This window comes from Grampus griseus (assembly GCF_964374135.1).
Source record: "Grampus griseus genome assembly, chromosome: 14".
Taxonomy (NCBI): domain Eukaryota; kingdom Metazoa; phylum Chordata; class Mammalia; order Artiodactyla; family Delphinidae; genus Grampus; species Grampus griseus.
The window spans coordinates 6,151,442-6,172,942 of record NC_139008.1 but is presented as its reverse complement, the minus strand read 5'-3'; the positions used below and the strand labels follow the sequence as shown (position 1 = coordinate 6,172,942).

Sequence of the window (21,501 nt, the reverse complement as noted above, 5' to 3'; positions counted from 1 at the left end):
TAGGACTCTGCGCTTTCACTGCAGTGGCCCGGGTTCAATCCCTGGTCAGGGAACTGAGATCCCGCAAAGCACATGGTGCAGCGAAGAAAGAAGGAAGGGAGGGAGGGAGGGAGGGAGGGAGGAAGGAAGGAAGGAAGGAAGGAAGGAAGGAAGGAAGGAAGGAAGGAAGGAAGGAAGCAGAGAAACAGGAATGGGAAAGACCCTGAGAAGGCAAGTGGCAGGACCAGGAGAAAACGGTGCTTCCAAAACCAAAGAACAAGAGTTTCAAGGAACAGTGATCACATCAACAGAAATACTAAAGGGTCAAAAAAAATTAGGGATGGGACTTCCCTGGTGGCGCAGTGGTTAAGAATCCGCCTGCCAATGCAGGGGGACACGGGTTCGAGCCGTGGTCCAGGAAGATCCCACATGCCGCGGAGCAACTAAGCCTGTGCACCACAACTACTGAACCTGTGCTCTAGAGCCCGCGAGCCACAACTACTGAGCCAGCACGCCATGACTACTGAAGCCCACACACCCTAGAGCATGCACGCCGCAACTACTGAGCCCATGCACCACAACTACTGAAGGCCGCGCGCTCTGGGGCCCGTGTGCCGCAACTACTGAGCCCGCAGGCCTTGAGCCCGTGCTCCACAACAAGAGAAGCCACCACAATAAGAAGCCCACGCACTGCAAAAAAGAGTAGCCCCTGGTCACCGCAACTAGAGAGAAAAGCCCACAGGCAGCAATGAAGACCCAACGCAGACCAAAAAAAAAAAAATTTTTAATTAAAAAAATATATTAAAATTAAAATTAGGGATAAAAAAAAATATGTCCAGTGGATTCATTAGTTAAGCCACTGGCAACCTGGATATAATCACTTTCGATGCAGCAGAAGCAGTGCCCTGCACCAAGTGAATGGCAGTTACAAAATTAACAGCAACTGGTGAAGACTTTTAAGAGGTATGATAGCAAAGGGAACAAAGGTGATTACACCCAACTTCCCTCTATTACTTAGTCAACCACCAAGTCCTACAGGTTTCCACATCTCTAGCATGTGTTTGTTTCCTTCCTGGCAGCCACCAGTCTGCTTCAGAAACCTGATGGAGGAGGCTGCCCTGCACTGAGCTTTCAAGCATGGGACACTGGGATGTGTGGGGTTTGGGTAGGCAGAGAATGTAGGAGACAGCGACGCAAAAAAAGGACACAAAGGCACAATGGTGGATAGTGCAAAGTGTTTTCAGCATTACCTTGTGCAGACACACGAGTCTTGCAGGGTCTGTCTGGGGGAACACTGAGATAAAGACTTTAAAGTTGGGTTGAAACCCCACTGCAGAGGACCCTGAATGCCAGGTTACAGAGAATGAACTGAATGCAGTGGGCACTGTGAACTAACACAAATAAATATTTTAGGATGGCAACTAAGGCACTTGGCCTTAGAAAGACTAGCAGTGAGGAGCCTGTGATAAGGGCCTATCCCCTCTTACCTAAACTCTGATTCTTTTCTTACTCTAAATTCTTTCAAGGCCAAATATATGATTTTCTAAGGCCTCCTGGGCCAATACCCAGTTGATAGGTGAACGTCCACATTGTTTATTGCCCTGTAGTCTCTCACAGATAACTATTCCAACTCAACTCTAAGCTGGTGTGTGGTGGTGGGGGGGCAACAGAGGTACGTTTTCTTTCAACTTAGTCTCAGCACCTTATAATAATAACTCAATAGAATATCTGAGTTAAAAATCAGCCTAAAACAGAATTAGAAAGCTAAATATGTGAAAGAAAAATCCTCCAAACCTTAGCCATCTCAAAATCTATGATGTGGATTATCTAAGCCTTTGTCCCTCAACTAAATAATCCAAATCCACCTTTTTTTAAAGGCGAAGCATATACGAGATAATGGTGGGATGGTAGATTGAAATTTAAATGTTGATGTTTACAGTTTAACCTCATTTTCCATCAGCAGGTGTCTGGCCTGTCTACTGTACTCCACAGGCAAGGTACCCTCTCGAAGTTTACATCCTGGGTGGAAAATGTATCTTCCCTAATGAAGAAAGGCAGGTTCGGGGGAGAAGCCCACTCTTTTCCTGGTACTTGGGGTATAGGACACACTTGGCTGGGTTCATTCATTCTTTTATTCACACAACGTTTACTGAGCCTCTCAAAGGACAAGCAAGTTAACACGTGCTGGAATAACAGATCCTCAAAACTTAGTGCTATGGACAGTGCTGCTGCAGGTCTGCAGGTCTGTCTGCTCCACACATGAAGAGAGGAAACATTAGTGATAGGCTTTATTTACATGTAATAGAGTTTTAGATTAAAAAAAAAATCAGTGTCTTGCACCAGGGTAATTCTAAGCGCACGGTTAATCGTGTCCATCTGATCTGAGGCCGCGGTGGGAAGGACAAAGTTTAGACAAAGAAAGCAGCTAGGTCAGCTCTCCTCACCCTTGCTCTTTCGAGGCTCCTGCTCGAGGGACGGACACGGGGACTCCGGGGACGTCTGCTCAGGCAGCTTCTCCATGGGCCGGGTCCAGTCCCCGGTGCCGCTCCAAGGCCAGGATCTTCTCTAAAAGGTCTTCAGAACCCGACCCAAGGAACGGGCAGTCACTTCAGGACAGAGAGCGAGAAGAGGACAGATGTAGGGAAAGCTGCCCGTGCCGTAGGTGCCGCTTCCTGAGAGGTTCCCGGCCTGGGGGCGGTCGGGGAAGCCTCGTCTTCCCTGCAGGCAGACTGAACCCCGCCGCGGGGAGCGCCCGGCCGGCCGGCAGCGAGCCCCACCCCGACCCCACGGGATCCCCGCTGCCCGACCCTCTCCCGCCGCCCCAGCGGCGAACAGCAACACTCACTCGCTCAGCCGGCCGCACGTTCCGGCGGCGTCGGCGACCTCGGCCTCCAGGGGGACTAGAAACGCCTGCTCCTCGGCGCGCACTTCCGGGGCCCGTCTAGGCAGCTCGGAGGTCTAATCTCGATCGCGGGTTCCCTAGGGGCCGCTGGGGAGCTGGGTCCAGAGCGGAGTCGGGTGAGGGGCTTCCTTGGGCGTTTGTCCTCCTTCCCAAGAAGGGATTGAAGGAGGACAGAAAAGATTTCTCTATTTGCCCTCCATCGCCCAAGTGGACTTAGGATCTAAATTGGTTGTCTCTTCTTTCTCATCCCCAGTGTCCCGTGTGCACCCCATTTGCCTCCTCCGCTCTGCTCCACCCATCTCCACATGCCTTCTTCAAGATCACAGGCCACGCTGACCCTGCTGGGCCAAAACCTGTTATCTACGCCCTCTGTCCAGCCTGTCCTCCTCTCCCTTTGTCGCTTCAACTCAGCCTCCCAGTTATGCCTGGAGCATATAAACAAAAAGGAGGAACGTACTGGTACCAAAGGGCTGAAAGAGGAAGAAAAGCCGTAGAGATAGGATCAAGATCCAAACAACTACTGCACCTGGAGTACAGGTTTGCAGAGGCGTATCTGATATGCTGAAGCAGGAAAAAAGGATAAGGAAACGAGCTGTTCATGATAGAGGATTTTCCTGCTAAACTCAAACATAACAGCTACCAGTTATGGGGCACTGAAACTGAACATTATCTCATTAACCCTCACAACAATCCCACAAAGTTTATACTTTTTACTATCTTACACACCAGAAGCTGCACAGCTAGTGAGCAATCTAGAGGCAGGATTTCAACCCTGGCCCGTTCAAACCAGGGCCTGGAGGCTAACCACACTCCGGAGAGACAGTGGAGGAAGACGGGGGAAATGCTGTCTGCGGGACATAAGCGACTGCGGGAAAGACGTTCGTAATTACGTCCAAGTTGTAAATTTATTAACATGGATGAAATACAAATATAAAAGGGTAACCATTTTCTTAAAGAGTGGGATGAGGCAGCAAAATAATTCCAAAATCAGTATTTTCTTGTTGATTTGTACAGAGCACCATCTATTTGAAACCATTCTTAAGTCTTGGATTTAACATCGGTTCCTTCATGCACTCATATTTTGAAGGGAGTATTAAGACTTGATGCCGCATGATAACGAATGTTAGAGGCGTGTCAGTTTGCCAACTCCAGCAGGAAGTGCCTGTCAGGAGGCAGTTCCTACCACACAGACCACAAATGCCTAGTGATTTCTCTAGTCATATTTTAAGTTCTCCTAGCTCAGGGTGTCCCTCCCTGAACAATGCTAGTCCTGCACTGGTAAACGCTTGCTCGTTGATTTCCTCTTTTTTAGATTTTATGCTAAGTATCTCTCCTCCGTTGTAGCGTTTTTTATATTAGTATTTACATTAAAAACTTCTGGGCATTTAGTATATGACCAGTAGCTTTTACATTACCTCACTTAATTTTCATGCTATTAACAACCACACTGTATACACAAGAAAACTAGAAAGGCTAATTAAGTAAAATGTCCAAAGTCATATAGCTAGTAAAATTCAAACGTATGTCTCATTCCAAAGTCATCGCTTTGACTCATTCGTCTTCTTTACTCAATGGATTGTTTAATGCATTTGATTAGGTTAACTGTATCCACCGGCTTCCACTAAATATTGCCTGCCAACTGTATTACTGAATGAATGAAAGGACGTAAGATGTTACATACTTGGATGTGAGAAATTCCATCGTTTCTGAGACAACACCCTATGGGCTTCCTTTGAACTTTGTTCTCAAATCCTCAGTTACCCACGTACTATTTCCTAAGGTGAGGCATTCTCCAAAGAGCTCATTTATTACTGACTTGAAAATGCCATACTCTTTCCTCTGCAGGCCTTCTGACATGCTCTCTTTTGCCCAAAATACTCTCCCTGCTCCACTCTCAGCACTCTCCATCTCTAGTCTACCGATCCACTCTTGCTCAAGCCGAAAACCTAGGAACCAAACTTGATTTTCCCATTCCCCACTCTGCTCCACCACTATAATATAGTCAGAGGTGATAGTAAACCTTGGTAAGAATATGTATCCATTAGTAAGTCCTAGTTGGCAGAAAAATTAAGAATGCATGTGGGTCATTGAGAAATGGAAATATAAATCTAGTGATGGCAGTGGGGGTGTCTTGGCAGAAGATGGGAATTCAGGAGATTTGACCTGTAGCCTGTCGTCAAAATTGTCAAGCCTGTTTCAAAGGGTGGGGCAGGGGGGTTCTAACTAGCTCCCAAAAGATACTGGGATATTTTCTCCCAGCTTCCCAGAGAGCTCTGGGAGCATTTAGGATCAGCTGCAAACTAATGGTGAATCACTGGGTGTGTAACAGGGAACAAAGAACTATCAAAGAAAACGTCTCTTCTCTAGGTTCTGGGATGTGTCCGATACCAACATCACGATGATGGAAAGCTGTGGAGTCAAACAGCCCTGACTTTGAGCTTACTGTGTGACCCTACAGGTTTTTCAACCTCTCTACACCTCAGTTCCTCTGTAAAACGGAGCTGGTTCCCTTGCAGAGTTGTTGTGAGGACTGTTTGAATATGTGCATATATATATACCTGTGTACGTAGGTAGGTGGACAGATAGATAAAATTAGGTGTTCCAACTATTAGATTTCTTCTCTTCCCTCCCCTGTCTTCAAGGCTAAAAAGACTAAGAACACAAACTATACTGGACCGATTAAATATCAGCAAGTTTAAAGAGACAAGTTACTTGCCCTCAAGGATTATTTTGGTTTCTCATTTTTTAAAATGTGTTTTATTTAAAAAACACATTCTGCCCAGCTCTACTGAAACCTCAAACTATTTACCCTTAATGTGCCAACAGCATCCCAACCGAATAACCCTTTAAATTGTAAACACTGACTTTATTGCAGAGGTCTGTGGAAGAGCAAGCTTTGTACCTGTACGAAGGAGAGTGATTTATTCCCGCTGTAAAGCAGGTTTCTAGAAGGAACTGAGTTGCAGCCAGGAAGGTGATTCTAAGATTCCCAAATGCTTCGGCTGAGGACTTCAGATTTTATTTGAAACAGATTCTCAGAGTACCAAACACACCTTTATTCAAGTGGAAGTACAAAAGCACATTCCTAAACCAAATGCATACATGTGATTTTTACATTTTCTGCTATTTAGAGATTACTTAATCCTCTGTTTCATAATCACTGGAGGTGATTACCCGTGTTCTCTATTCGTAGGGTATATATGGTCATAGACAGGAAAACGAAAACATGCATTTTTCATATGCTTTTACATTTAGATCATTCATTTAGGTCCCTACCGTGCCCTGATGAGATCCTATGCTTGCTGATGGCTAAGAGGTAAAATACTGTGGTAGAACTACCCTAGAGGTTATTAGCCATAAGAGGCTTACAGAGTAAGCAATGAATTTTTATATATTTGTTAAGGATCCCTAGAGAATATTTTAACATATGAATTATGAAAGCCTCAATCGCCGGAACGACGACTAGAATTTTAAATAACACTGTCTTATTCACAAAATATGTTGACGCTTAAGATGGAAAAATGCAATAGAATGCTTTGACATCATCTAAAGAATCATGAACTCTTGCTAGGTGTTATGACAGTGACACTGAACTCTGGAGCCAACATCTGTGCTCAGTTTCATCAATCAAAAAAAAATGTTATTTTATATGGCCTGTAGACTCTAGTAAAATACAAAAAATATGATGATGTGTAAACAATTAAAAACGGGAAATGAAAAACTGTAATGGTTAGATTTTACAGGCATATCTGCCATTCTTGAAATATACTATAAAGATATTACACAAGAACAGCAATACCTTTGATGGAAGGCAGCATTCCCTTACGAACATCTCTGATTTTAGTATATGTTCTTTACGTTTTACCCTATCAAAAGCAGACTTGAGCATTCTGCTGGCCTTCAATGGACATATATAAAATAATTCTGAACTTAGACATGCAGAATAGGCGCTGAATATAGCTAGGCTACCACCAGTCTTGTTGGCTTCCTAAGGTCTTTTTCATCTCTTTTAGAAGGCTGTGAATGCTAACACAGCTAAGAATTTGGGTGTCACTTGAAAATGTTTAGCTGCCTGCCACAAACTCAGGGGAAACAGAATCCTTCATACTCATGGATGGACAGGGTGTGTAAATCCATTTCTTTTAAAGGAAGATAATTTGCATTAGGACAGAAGACACCAAAAAAGCAAGTAGGGGTGGCATACCTGCTGGTGTAAAGCTTAAAACTAGGAAACCATCATTGAAGGTGCTTAAGAGAATGGAGAAATCAACAGGAATCCAAATGTTATGGCTGGAAAGAAATAGGGTCCTCAGAAAACAGCAGGCCTAAGAGTCTGTTTTGGAGAGAACTTTGACTGAGAACAGTAGAAAAAGCTAAATGAGAAACTTTCCAGAAGTTGACATGTTTTAACATTGGTGTATCAATTTATCTTAGGGAAGCTGTGAACAATAAGAACCAACTTCAGGAAAAATAAAAATGTTTATAGGCCACATTAAAATAAAAATAGCTTAGGGGCTTCCCTGGTGGCACAGCGGTTGAGAGTCCGCCTGCCGATGCAGGGGATACGGGTTCGTGCCCCAGTCCGGGAAGATCCCACATGCCGCAGAGCGGCTGGGCCCATGAGCCATGGCTGCTGAGCCTGTGCGTCCGGAGCCTGTGCTCCACAACGGGAGAGGCCACAACAGTGAGAGGCCCGCGTACCACAAAAAAAAATAAAAATAAAAATAAAAATAGCTTAAATGAGTTCCATAAATAAAGCATACATACCTACTTATAACATCTATTAAATAAAAGAATGCCACGAGAAAACAGAACTGCATTCACCAAGTCACTCCTCTGACTAGATTCTTCTGCAATGAAAAAGACTGGGACTATATATTAACGATTTCATATGCAAATAATAATTTTCCCTTCAATATTTTGATGTTGAATAAAGCCTGAAATACGGTGCTAAATGTTTCCACTTGCATTATATCAAATTCCTGTCTGGTGTGGATATTCTGATGATGAAAAAAGACTTGAACTCCTAGACTTGTCATTTACTATATACCCAAATGACTTCTCTTGGGTATGAATTCTTTGCTGAATGAAGGTTGGCATATGGCTGAATCCTCCCACACATACACATTTATTACATTCATAGGTATTCGGCATGAAATGAATTTGATGCTCACCATGTAGTTTCTTTGACTGAAGGCTTTTTCACGTTTATAGGGTTTCTCTCTAGTGTGTATTCTTTTATGTCGACTAAGACTTGAATTCTGACTGAAAGATTTTTCACATTCTTTACATATGTAGAGTTTCTCTCTAGTATGAATTCTCTGATGTCTAGAAAGGGCTGAGCTCTGATGGAAGATATTCTCACATGCATCACATTTATAGAATTTTATTCCAGTATGAATTCTCCAATGGTGACTAAGGTATGAAAATAGCATGAAGCATCTACCACCTTCAATGTATTTGTAGGTTTTCTCATTGATATGGGTTCGCAGGTGTAAAGAGTTTAGCACGGACTAATAGCTTTCCAACGTTCGTCACATTCAGAAGGCTTCTCTCTGGTGTGAATTCCCCAATGATGAACAAAGGTTGAGCTGGGACCAAATCCTTTACCACATTCAGGACACACATGAACTGGTGTGAACTCTCAGATGCTGAATGAGGCCTGAACTTGACTAAATGTCTCCCCACATTCATTACATTCACAAGGTTTCTCTTTGGTATGAATTCCTTGATGGTGGACGAGGTGTGCTCTCTGACTGAGGTTCTTTTCCCACACATCACAATCAAAGGCTTTTTCTCTGGTGAGGACTTCCTGTTGCAGGACAAGATCTGAGCTATGGTTGAAATTATCCTGATAATCATTACACTCATAGGATTTCTCTTTCCTATGAATTTTGTGATGCTGAATAAGGCATGAGGTTTGGCTGAAAGCTTTTCCACATTCATTACATTCATGTGGTTTCTCTCCTGTGTGAATTCTTTGATGCTGAATAAGATGGGAATTCAATCTGAAGTCTTTTCCACATTCATTACATGTATGGGGCTTTTCTCTGAGACGAATTCCTTGATGCTTAATAAAGGTCAACCCACATTCGTTGTATTCATAGGACTTCTCTTCACAATGGACCTTCTGATGTTCAGCTAAGTGTGAGGTATGACAGAAGTCACTGCCACACACAGTACACTTACAAGGCATCTCTCTGTGAACTCTCTGATGTTGAGTGAGGTGTACACTACGACTGAAGACTCTTTCACAACTGCTACATTTATAAGATTTTGCTCTAGTGTGAATCCTCTTATGCTGAATTATGTCTGAGCTCTGACTACAGGATTTGTCAGACGCCTCACAGGATTTATCAGATGCTTCACATTTATAGGGTTTCTCTCTAGCGTGTATTCTTTTATGTCGACTAAGACTTGAACTCTGACTGAAAGATTTTTCACATTCTTTACATTTGTAGGGTTTCTCCCTAGTATGAATTCTCTGATGTCTAGAAAGGGCTGAGCTCTGATGGAAGATTTTCTCACATGCATCACATTTATAGGATTTCTCAGTGGCAGGAATGCTCTCCCATTTATTAAGGTGGGAGAGTTCCATTAAACTTTCCTTATACTCATTACTCTGAAAATCCTGTGTTAGATTTATTTGCTCATGTCTACCAGCTGAATTCTGGTTGAGGCTCATGTCATACTTATCAATGTCATCAACATTCTGTATTCTAAGAACTCTCTGATCTGCATCAAGAGTTGAGTCCAGACTGAAGCTTTTTTCAGGTTCATTACATTCACTGTTCTTCTCACTGGTGAAGGTTTTCTTACTGATTGTTATTTGCCTAAACTCTCTCTCCAGGAAGAGAAATTTCCTTAAGATTTCCTGAAGCCTTTCTAATCTGTCCTCAGTCTTATACACTTCTCTAGTCTCAGGAACTTGGGCAATATCCTTTTTGAGTCTTCCTACTCTCACTTTGTATGAATGTACTTCTTCTGGAATTTTCTGCTTAGGAATCAACAGCTTGTTTTCTTCTCTGGTCTCTCCATCTGATTCAATATATAAATAGAAAATGCAAATGTAATCTGTACCCTGTGCTTAGAAAAACAAAACTTAGAGAAGAGAAAACTAAATAATCTACAATCTACCAGGGTAAGAGAAGTTTATTTACTCTGAAACACAGGAACAAAATCTCAACAGCAGATGCAAGGGCATGAATAGGAGCAGTGAGGTAGGATCCAAGTGGTCCAAGGTGTGGGAGAAATAGAGGGCAGGTTCAGCAGAGTAAGAAGATAACCAATTAAGGTGTTTCAATGGAGATAACAGGGAACTAGTTCAACAGAATCATAGATAAGCAACTTGAATAGGGACCTAGTACAACTTATGGATAAGGGACAAAGTAAGAGTTCATCAAAACTGAACGGAAAAGGAAAGAGCTCTCCGTTCTGGGATACAGACAGAGCTCTTCATTGACTGCCAAAGCAACTACAGCTTGGCTCAACAACTAGACTTTACTTCCCTACTAATTTATCTGATTGATTCTGCCTTACTCACCTGAGCAGTCATCTCTTAAGACTTCTCTATTCTTAGTTTCCAGATCAAAGACCTGTAGATCTTGTTCCAGCTGGGAGATCCCATCAGGCTTGGAAATTGGAAATCCTGCTCACAGAGAAGGAAATGGGATGTGGCAATTTATCCCCAGATACTACACCAGCCACTTTTTCTCTTAATAATGGCTAATGGAGAAAGAAAGTAAATTCTTAGAAGACATTAGGAAGGCCTGGAGAGTGAGAAGGCCAAAGACCTTCTACAAGGAGTTCATATTTGTGCTCTAGAAAGAGGTATGCTGAGGGGCAAGTTGATGACTTTTGGGAGCATAAGTATTCATTTACACACACTCAGGGAATGTGGCGTGAGTGTGTACCTGTCTTCACAGAAATTATCATTATCACTCCTCATCTGTTGCCTACAGATTACTCTTTGTATTAGACCTGGCCTACAAGTATTAGACCTGGTCAAAATGGAGGTCATCAAAATATAACTCTGCTGGACTGGAGAAAGGTGAATTCTCAAGCACCTGTTGTGCGGTGAGCTAAACTGTAGCAATAGAATCAGTGAAGGCTGAAAAAATATTCCAAGGACCAATCTCAAGAAACAATTCATTTCAGGGCACATGAGGAAACAAATAATATGACACATCCTTACCCCTTAGGAGCTTATACTCTTGTTTATTCAACAAACATTTATGGAGTGCCTCCTATATGCAAAGTATGTATGAGATAAAGAGCCCAAGCAGATAAGGTCCATCCCCTCAAGGACCTTACACTCTAACTGCAGAGACAGATATAAATAACTTACACTAATATGATACAGTGAGGAAGATGCAATAAAAGTGCATTTTCACACAAAATGGTCTTTCTCTGGCTTGCATAATGGACTGCTAGGATCTCATCTCTTTTATTTTTTTATTTTATTTTTTTTTTATCTCATCTCTTTTAAAGCAAAAGCAAGAGGCAGTCTGCTTCTGAGGTGGGGCAGAACTATTACAGTATCAAAGGGGCAGTTTTTACACGTATTCAGCCCATAAAGCTTCTAGTAGCACACATACAAGGTCTAGCTCAAGCCCCTCATCTCCAAAAGCCTTTCTCTGCACTTACTGAATGTCTACAAACTGTATTATGTGTTCTTCTTATCCTGACATGTCTCTATATAATGAAGTTTACAGATTTTTTTAAATTGTTTTCAGGTATTATCATCCCTACCTGATTTATAAACTCTTTGATAACAGGGACCATGTACCTTGTATCTTGCACTTCTTTTCATTCATTTATTTAAAAGCTACTCATTGAGTGCCAATTTTGTGCCCAAGTGTCAACAGATAATCAATGTTTTAAAAAGGGCTCTGGGCCTGAAAAGTATGATAAACCAATAGTTGTCCTATGGGATTCCACATGACAGCTTAAGAGCAGGGAGATCAGAACAGATATAAAAAAGGCATTTACTGTGTTTCTGAATTCCTGTTGGGCATAGAGTCAATTCTCTTTTTGGACACATTTTAGTTAAGGTCCTCCATGTCAAATGAAATAGTTTTGCAAGTTTAAAAAAAGTTAGTATGACATGACACAGCAACTACTCTGCTCAGAATTCTGATAACATAATTCGCAACTTTTGACAGATATTTATTAAGGTGTTTCTAGGTATTTGAAAATTGAAATTAATTTTGGTTACTCTATATCTACACTTAAATCACTTACACACAACAAAAAAGATCATCTTCTTGTTGGATTAGGGGTTTGATTTTAGACACATGTTTAAGGTAATGTAGGAAGGTATAGAGAATGCCTAGCAGGCAGTTAGAGATACAAGACTGCAGTTTAGAAGAGAGAAAGGGATTCAAGATACAGACTTAAAGTCACTTGTATTATCAAAATATTAAGCTAAGATTCACTAAACATTTGGTAGGTGCAAAGTACCACACCAAGAGCTTTATAAGCTTTTACTCACTTAATACTCACCATACCTTCATGAGATAGGAATTATTACTGTACCAATTTTACAAATGGGAAAACTAAGATTCAGAGAGGTTAAGAACGTTGCCCAAGGTCATGATAACTGGTGAAGCTGGGGCTCAAACAGACAGTCTTATTTCAGAAACCGGCTTTTAAATAATCTACTAGTAAAAAATAATGATTGTGAATGAAATCCATCCCTTCCTCTAAATATGTACAGAAAGAGAACAGAAGACCAACATAGTGACAATGGAGCAAAAGGTGAAAATAATAAAAAGAACAGAGAAACAGTAATTAGAACAATACACGGAGAGACAGGATCCAACAGATTTAGAATCATGACGTTTAATTAAAAGGGACCTGAGAGAACATTTAGTGTCAAAGGAATGAAAATCTCTTCGTAATAGGCACAGCCTGAGCAACATTCAATCTGAGAAAATTCCATTATGAACAAACAATTTGAACACTCTCCTGAAATCTTTGTCTGTATTAAGAAATCTGGTCCATAGCTCCCACTTGCTGCCCCTTCGGAAAGAACATGTGCTGGTAAGTAACCAGCACAAGCCAGGTGCTTATGCACATAACCTGATTTAAGCCTTGACACAACCCAGGAAGCAGACATTATTTTTTGTTTTACAGATGGAAATGTCATTATAATCGGTTTAAATATCTGCTCAGTCACAGATGGTAAATGGAACCCACAGTTAACATTCTTTCCAATCTATACTAAGGGTCACAGAAAGCATTAAAGCAGGTTTTCTCACCACTGGCCTGAATGCCTTTTTCCTAGATTTAAGTCAAAAATCTACGCTTTCAAAATATGTATTTTTCCTATCGAAATTTGAAATTTTTCCTATCTAAAATTAATTTTTTATTAAAACATTTTGATTTTTAAAATTGAAACCTTGACAGTTTTCTAATTAGATTTATTTTTAACTTAATCTGATCTTTAAAAATAACATTTAAAATTTACCTCATTGTTTGTTGCCTATACCAGTGCTGTGCTAAGATTTTAGCCATCTAAAAGCTGCATGCTTTTCTTCCTGGTCCTTAATAAACACACAAATAAAATCTCTCCTTAGCTATATTGTTCCTGTGTAGATACCTATTATAATGGAATGTATCCTCTAACAATTTTACTTTTTCTTGAATCCATGCCCTTTCTGCTCCCAAACTGTATAACCTCATGCCTGTCTGTCCATTTTAAATTACCATCATAGTACAGAGCCATAAAAATATAAAAAAACACTATATGTGGTTGGACTAACTGTCCTAAGGCACAAAACAGTGAAAAAGCGTGGGCTTCAGAGTCAGATCAGAGTCCATAGCCTAGCTTTGTCCCTGGATGGATCACTTAACTCCTCTTAGCCTCGGGTATAAAACAGAATAATACCTGCTCACAGGGTTATGGTAAGGATTAAATGAGATATGTTAAGTAGTAGTGAACAACTGTGGTAGTGAAAGACATTCTATACAAAATCATTTTTGCCCTCACGACATCAACTTCAAAAAGCAAAGGGTATGTGCCAAACATTCCTGATTTATCAGCTCACTCATCATCCAGTAGAGTTCTGGGAAGCAGCTTTCTAATGCTGTCACCTAACAGGGCACCTGCCACACTGCCCCATGTGAATTGTAATCCAAGCTTTTTTCCCAGTCTTATTAATCTCCAGCACTAAGTCACAGACGACTTCCCTTTGGGTATGACCCCCAAGCCAGTAATTCACTCACTGGCAACAGTATATGCTTCTTTTTAGATGTGGTAATGAAAATTTTTACCTACTTTTTTATTCATTTACTCTGTTCATACTCTGTATATTTATTATTGTGTAGTGGAAGCACTTAACCAAAAGACCAAAGTTCTGATATCTGTGACAAATACAACTCAGAGCTACTATCATGGGAAAAAGGTATGAACTGGAAAACAGGGCTGCTAAATCAGAGACTGAATTATAAAGTCCTTATTTTACAACACAAAACATTAAGCTAAGTTAACTAAGTGTATAAACTTCAATTTCAAGTGGAGTTTGCTGAACCCCCAATATGAAAATTACTTCCTAAAGATTGTAAAAAATAATTACTAAGGAGAGGCTGCTGACTTGGTCACAAAAACAAGTTGAGTAGGAGGGCTTCTTTTACGTAATTGTGCCCAGCATGTGTGACTGTGCATACGTGTCCTGTGTATGTGCAGAGATGACAGAGGAAATGGGATAAAATTCAGTCTAACAGTATGCTGTGCTGTTAGGCTGATTGAACTACTAAGAAGTTTCTTTACTCCAAAAAGTAGACAGGTTAACTGTTGGAAATTATGTAATTATTAGATATTAACAGTAATTTACAATTACATATCACTTTACAATTTACAAGTTGTTGAATATACATTCAATTTGACAGCCTGAAGGAAAGACAGCCTTTCCATTCCATTGAGGAAAGGCTAAGGAACACTTGACCAGGAAAGGTCATATAAACGCATCAATCTGTACAGCCCCACAAAGAAAAAACGGGACAAAGGCAGGACCCTGGAGGGGGCCACAGGGATTTAAAGGAAGCAAAAGACTAGAACGTTAGAAAGGCCCAGGGGTCTCAGGAGATTTAGGCAACAGAAGGGGCAGGTCATGTTCACTACAGAAAAGGAGGGGCACACAGTGTATGTTCCACAGTCTAAAATAACATGAAAAGATCATAACCGAAGAGCTGGAGTCGAACTTTGTGGTTTCTGAGAACACAAGTCGATGACCACCAACCATGGCTTCTGATTGAGCTCAGAATTCAGGGTTCAAAATTCTGGTTGCAACGGAGGGCTTCCTTGGCCCTTTGAAATTTATCAAAGGTCATCTGAGGAGCTGCAATTTTACATAGTGGTGGCATCCTGAGAAGCATCTACTCCATCAATCAAGTGTAATATCTCATAACCGTGGAAAAGGAGTTTCCGAGCGGGGACGAGCACTATCGATGGGAAGCCGATACCTGGGCCATCTCTTGGAGATTCCTGCTGAAAGGACTGCAAGTGTTTCTCCAGAGAAAGCACTTGCCTGGGTATGACTCAGGGCCGGGCAGGAATTCACACTATGAATCCGGGTGGTGGGAAGGCGGAGAAGTATGCCTACGAAGATCAAAGAGCCAGCAATGGAAAACATACTAAAAACCTTCCCAGTGGGCAGGCTGCCTCCCCACAGATAAGAAGACCTCTTTAATCCTGAGTGTAATCAAGGAGACAAAACAACACCCTGGATGCCACCAGCACAGGCAAAGCAAAAAAGAGTTAAAAAAAAAGAAGAGAGAGAGAGGGAGAGAAAGAGAAAAGAAAAAGTATGATTAAGTACATACATACATAACAAAGAAAAGAGCAGCAGAGACAGGCAAAAAAAGAAAGAGGAGCAATGCTCACACCGAGGGGGATGCCGACAACTCCCACGGATCCTTCTCTACAACACCACAGGTTGTCTAATCTCAGCTGCCAACTGCACCATCCAAATGACAAAGGAGAGACTCGGTCTAAGTCTGAGACTTCTGCAGCTCGGGTGAGGTTACGCAGCATTACCTTCTGGGTGACTCACTGAAATGTACTCGCAGTGAGTCATGCCTTGAAATCAAGTCTCTCAAATTCTGCCTACTTGCAGATGAATTTAGGGATCTTAAGAGGTGAGGGATTATTCAACAAAGACGTTAGCCTATCTTAAAAAAAAAAAGGCATTTCTTCTTCTGAGAAAAATGGGAAACTCTCAGATACAGGGGCACTGAATTACCAGGTAGGAAAGTGTCTGGTTGTGGGTTGGGAGGCCCTAGAGTCTCTCTCATAAAAAAGGAAAAGATAGGGAAAGTGAGAACTTGCAAAGCACCAGCAAGTTTCCCTTTTCCAACAGGGAACAGATGCCCCACAAAAGCAAGAAACATTAACTGAGGTTAAGGAGTAGAATGTCTCCTCCTGAAACCCCCGAAGGAAACCCACTCCCAGAGGAGACAACCTTAAAGAAGGAGGAATCGGAGGTTCTATGGCCAGGGATCTGAGCCACACTCAGAGACCTCACACCTACTCAAAAACAAGGAAGTAAAGAAATCCTAAGCGGTAAACTGAATAATAAGAAAGGCAATCCTTACCCAGTGAGACCAGGTTCCCATAATTCTCTAACATCACTTCTCTGTAGAGAGCCCTCTGAACAGGGTCCAGGCATCCCCATTCCTCTCGAGTAAGGTGCACAGCCACATCCTCGAATGTCACAAACTCCTGAAATAACACAGCCTGGCTGCTCTGGGGAAGGAGGCCACCACAGCATCATGGCCAGAGAATGAAGGAGATGATACAGAGGGTCTGCAGGGTGCATTTATGGTGGAAAGGAGGGAGAACAGAGTAGAATCTAGGGAATAGGTTCCACAACCCTTTAACATCTAATAAGCGCCCATGACAGCACCAAGGATAAAGGAAGTGTTTGCTGGTGGTATTGGGGAGATGGAAAGGTGGTTTCTGTGAAGTCCAGGTCTCTGAAGATGATCAGCACCCAACCTGGGGTCTGCTATTAAAAAAAAAAAAATTCAGGAAAGGTTTATGGATGGGATGAGGAAAGGACCACACTCAATCAGCAGCAATAGTCCCTGAGGAAAAGCAGAGGGTTCCTCAGCTCACCTGGTACCTGGCTGTTAGGAGCGCAGCTGCCTGGTCTCCTGGGCTTCCCTCGTGGGGAAGAGCAGGCACCTGGGGGACAGGTGGAGCTGAGGGAGGAGAAAGGAGCCAAGAGTGAGAGCAGCCCTTCCCCAGGGCTCCCTTACGCAAGAGAGAGTCAGTGGGACCCTTACTCACATCAACATTACGGTAAAACCAACGAACGTTTATCGGGTATTGACCATGTTCTGCACCTTCTCAGCACCTGCATGCCCTCCTTACACATGCTTAGACCCGTGATACAGGATTTTATTATGAAATCTCATATTGTACATTATTCCATGACATGACATACCTCTAACAGAAGGGTAAGCACTGTTACCTGTTTTGCAAATGGGCAAAGCAAAGCATAAAGATTTGCAGTGGCTCATCCAGAGCCACAGTTATTTAGTAGACTTTTGACCCTCTCCCAGACACTGTTCTGTAAACTTCATTAAGCCTTTCTTTTGAGACTGGGCACTGTCTCTGCAACCAGTGTGTAAGGCCCTCTAGAATAAGGAGTGGTCATCTGTTTCCTCATACTCCTTTCCACACTCTCACAATGCTCCACAGCACTCTACGCACCATGGCACTCAGCTGGTGTTCCTGACACACAAGTTATTTCAGGCACTGCAGTCGGCACAAGTGATCTCATACAAACTTCATACAAGACAAAGGCAGTACAAGAGAGATCAACCTCTCTCTATAATACATAAAAATGTTATTTTGTGGTCAACATGTGATATGTATACATTGTTATTTTACGGTCAATATGTGATATGTATACATTGGGCTCAACCAAGGAATTAGATGGTTGTTTTCTTGATCAAAATTAGATTAGTCACGAACACTGCAGTTGCAACAGAATGGCAGCTGGCAAAGCACAAAAGGTCAAGGAGGGAAGAAACTAAGTTAAGGGAACAGGGGGAGGGACAGGCCCTAAATCTAAGAGGAAGTGAAAGCAAGGCACGGGCGGTAAGGTGCGGCAAAAGCAGCATTTCTTAGAAATTATTCTGAATGTGGTAACTGTGATGAAGTGAAAGTTGCATGAAGGAGAAACAGCCAGAGCAGAGTGAGCGAAGACCACTCGGCCTATTAAAGGACAGGCTGACCTCAACAGAAGGGCCGAGATCAGGACTGGACTGAGTTGCGTCTGTGCCTCCCCTTCAAGATCTCCCTCTAGGGAGCAATCTCTCATTGAAATCCCTGGCCTCTCTCATACCAGGCCCAGGAGCCCCTCTGCACTCCCATTCTCCTGGATGGAAGTGGTCTCTCTGCCTTACCCCCAGTGAGTCCCTGTTCCATGTCGGTGTCCTGCACGAACTGAGGCTCTCGGGACAGACCCTCAGAGTGGGTCTCCAAAGGCTGAAACTGGACCCTTGGAGATCCTGCTGCTTCCTGGGCCGATATTTCCTCCATCCCTGTTCTGGAGGACGATGACCATCACTGCGGGGTGAGATTAGGAGAAATTATTGTAACAAGTTAAAACAACCCATCATTTTACATTCTCAGGACTTAGCAAAATATCTTGCACACTGTAGACACAATGAAAATAGTTAATGATGATTAAACACCTAAAATAAACAGCAGGAAGAAAAATGGACATTATTCACGTTCAGATATTTAAGAACCAAGTCATATGGTCCAAGTATGCAGTTTATTTGAACTCCACTAATCCAGAATTTGTGGAATTTTTTTTAATCAAGGAAACACAATTTAAGAGCCTAAAATTTTCTGTGTAAATTGAAAATACTTGACATTTACAAACTTCTTTCAAGGTTCAGGTATGCACCCAGAGAAACACACTAGTTCCGATACTCGTAATTTTTTAAAAGCAGGCCCCTACGAATTTTTTGGTAAACACTGTCAGCCCCCTCTGAATTACTGAATGGCCTCAACTGATAACCAAGTTCCACTCTGGGGGGTCAGACCCTTCGATAACTCAGACTAGGTGGCAAGGCCCTTCCCACAATCCTGACAGTAAGCCAGGGAAGGGCTGCGACTCTAACAGGTCTGACTGGTTGTCCTTCACACCCAAGGACGCGGCAGCGCTCCGTCCCCTTTCCACACCCTCAGAAAGGGCCCTCGCGCCCGGCCCTCAGAAGGCCTCGCCCGGCGCTGCCCTCCTCCCACTTCCCTGCTAGGTCAAGACACGGTCCCAAAAGGGCGAAGCGGGCCCCAGAAACCCAGCTCACAGCAGGGCACGGTCACCGGGTCCTGACGGCGGGGCCCTCCGTCCGCGGGGTGTCGGGGCGAACCCTGACTGAAGAGACACGGGCCCTCGCACCCCGGCCCCGCGCGCCCCTGGGGACGGGAACCGCAGTCAGCCGGGGACGAGAGACTCCTCCTCCCCGGGAGGCTAAACAAGGAGCCAACCCACCGCGACCCCAGAACGCCTTCCGGGGACTCACCAAGCGGAGGGGCGGGCCGGTCAGCCGTCCGGTAGCGGACACCCTGGCTCACGGGGCCACCACAGCCTTTCGGGGGTCGCTCTAGGCTGCTCGGAGGCCGGCGCTTCTCTGTGGTACTTCCGGAGGCGGAGTCCGATGGCTGGGGGCAGGGCGGGCCCCGGATGAGGGCCCCGGATGCGGGCCCCTGATAAGCGGGTGTCAGTCGCTAAGTCTTGTTTGTGAGGCTTTTCCATCCACGTCCTTCTGCCGGTCTCACCCTCCCTGCTGACCCCCGCTGGCCGCTCTGTAGCCGGTACATCGGTAGTGACCGCGACAGCCCCGGACTTGGGAAGGCGGCCCCGCTCTCCCTTCCCTGGCTGCAGCCAACCTTCGAGACTCCCCACGGGGTGGTGGCTCTTCCGCGGGGGTGCGTGTCGGGGATGAGGACGAAATATCCAACCTAGTGGTCCGACCTCCATGAGTCAGCCGTTCGGGAACTAGCACAGGGGTACAAAATACGCTGATTACAGCCAGGGTTGAAGGCGCTTCGGTTATATGAGAACCTCAGAAAATCATAGGATCGAAACATAATACGGTTCTTGGGGGAAGGTGGGGGCATTGAGCAAGTTGGAGTGGAAGAGAGACTGGGAAAGAGCTGTGTTCCTGGTGGAAAGACGGGACTCTGCAGAAGGAGGGATGGGTAAAGCACGGTGCACGTGGACAGGCAGGCCCAGGGCTAGCACAGAAGCCCCTAGGGCATTAGGACCTCCTGCATCCTTAGAGAATGTGATGTCTTGTGGTGGGACTAGGTCCGCCAGGGACTGGCAAGTCGACTAAAGAATCAAAACAGTGATTGGAAGGGACTTTAGGTACTACTCCTTTGTTTAAGCTCACAAATCAGATATTTACCCTTTAATGATATTTGACATTTACAGTTAAATATAAGAAAAATCAAGTGTGACATTCTCCATGCTTTTTCAAATTACATAAGCCTCTGGGAGATTCTGATATGCCTTCCCTTTCTCTCCTTGAGTATCTCATGAACCTACAGCAACTTCCTACTATGACACAATCTCTCTAGTCTATAGTATCTCTGTCACAATGGAGTCAGCATCACGGATAGGAAATGCACTGCTTAAAAAAAAAAAAAAATGCACTGCTTGGTCAATTGCTTGTTGGACAGCTCCAGTTAGAAAGTTTTTTTTTGTGTTGAACAGAACTATACCTCCTGGTGATGTCCATTGTTCCTGTTGCAATCCCTGGGACAACAGATGACACATTACTTCCTGCTTGTCATTAACAACTTGTTATGAACCAGGTTCGTTTGCCCAATGGGCACAAGCCAAACACTGAGAGACTGAGGTTGGCAGCAGAGTTTATTAACACGGAAGCCAAGTGAGGAGGTAGGAGAACAAATCTCAGATCCACCTCCCTGAAGGTGAGGGACTTGAGATTTTTATTGGATAAAGAAGCAGGTTGGTCTTAAGTGTGGGGTAGGGTGATAGGAGGTTGGGGAAAGGTGAGGTAATCAGTGTTCTGCAAAGGCATATCTGAGTTACAGGCTTCTTAATGGGATGCATGTTCAAAAATGCAGGCACTTAGCATGATCTGAGCTTCGAGTTTTTGGCCCTCTGATGTCAAAAGTTCATTCGTCAGACACCTGCACAGGCTGAGTTTTAGGATCAGTGGTCCCAACCAGTCTTAGCCAGCTTGAACTGGACAAGAGCTGACTCCAAGTTTCTGAAAAACAGCTTTAGTCCCTGTTACTGTAGCCACTCATATGACAGAGGTGTTATCTATAGGGGTAGTTGAGGAATCTCGTGGTATATTATCTAGGCTACAAGAAGCTTGGAGGGTGTGTAACTTGAAAAAAATAATTTAAGCGAGCTTGTTCAGTGAAGGCAGAGGGTTTTTTATTTTATTTTATTATTTTTTTTTTTTTGCAGTACGCAGGCCTCTCACTGTTGTGGCCTCTCCCGTTGCAGAGCACAGGCTCCGGATGCGCAGCCTCAGCGGCCATGGCTTACGGGCCCAGCCGCTCCGCAGCATGTGGAATCTTCCCGGACCGGGGCACGAACCCACGTCCCCTGCATCGG

At 43.6% G+C, this 21,501-nt stretch overlaps 2 protein-coding genes across 7 annotated transcripts in view; both read right to left on the bottom strand.

Annotated features, from left to right (window-relative positions):
- TMEM225B (transmembrane protein 225B) overlaps window positions 1-2,921 on the bottom strand; it is a 28,943-nt gene extending 26,022 nt beyond the window's left edge. Inside the window, exons 1-2 of one of the 2 annotated variants that reach the window (XM_082669992.1) lie at window positions 2,825-2,921; window positions 2,424-2,585 (exon numbers count right to left, since the gene is read on the bottom strand). In XM_082669992.1, the coding sequence (XP_082526118.1) occupies window positions 2,424-2,499 (76 nt within the window). In that variant the 5' untranslated portion in view covers window positions 2,500-2,585; window positions 2,825-2,921. Of the gene's footprint in view, window positions 1-2,423; window positions 2,586-2,824 lie in introns of those variants that run through there. The other variant, XM_082669993.1, reaches the window with a different exon arrangement.
- A 3,016-nt stretch (window positions 2,922-5,937) lies between these two features.
- Window positions 5,938-19,499, bottom strand: ZNF655 (zinc finger protein 655). 5 transcript variants are annotated; one of them, XM_082669905.1, is made up of 6 exons: window positions 19,427-19,499; window positions 18,299-18,461; window positions 17,001-17,086; window positions 16,478-16,604; window positions 10,425-10,529; window positions 5,938-9,919 (listed from the first exon to the last, which is right to left on the bottom strand). In XM_082669905.1, exons 2-6 carry the CDS (start codon window positions 18,432-18,434, stop codon window positions 8,526-8,528), a joined length of 1,848 nt encoding a protein of 615 aa, XP_082526031.1. In that variant the 5' UTR covers window positions 18,435-18,461; window positions 19,427-19,499; the 3' UTR covers window positions 5,938-8,525. The 5 variants fall into 5 exon arrangements, with proteins under 5 accessions (XP_082526031.1, XP_082526030.1, XP_082526032.1 ...); XM_082669904.1 differs by lacking the exon at window positions 19,427-19,499 and adding an exon at window positions 19,211-19,406; XM_082669907.1 differs by lacking the exons at window positions 5,938-9,919; window positions 10,425-10,529; window positions 19,427-19,499 and adding exons at window positions 14,560-15,482; window positions 19,211-19,406.
- Window positions 19,500-21,501: the final 2,002 nt, after the last annotated feature.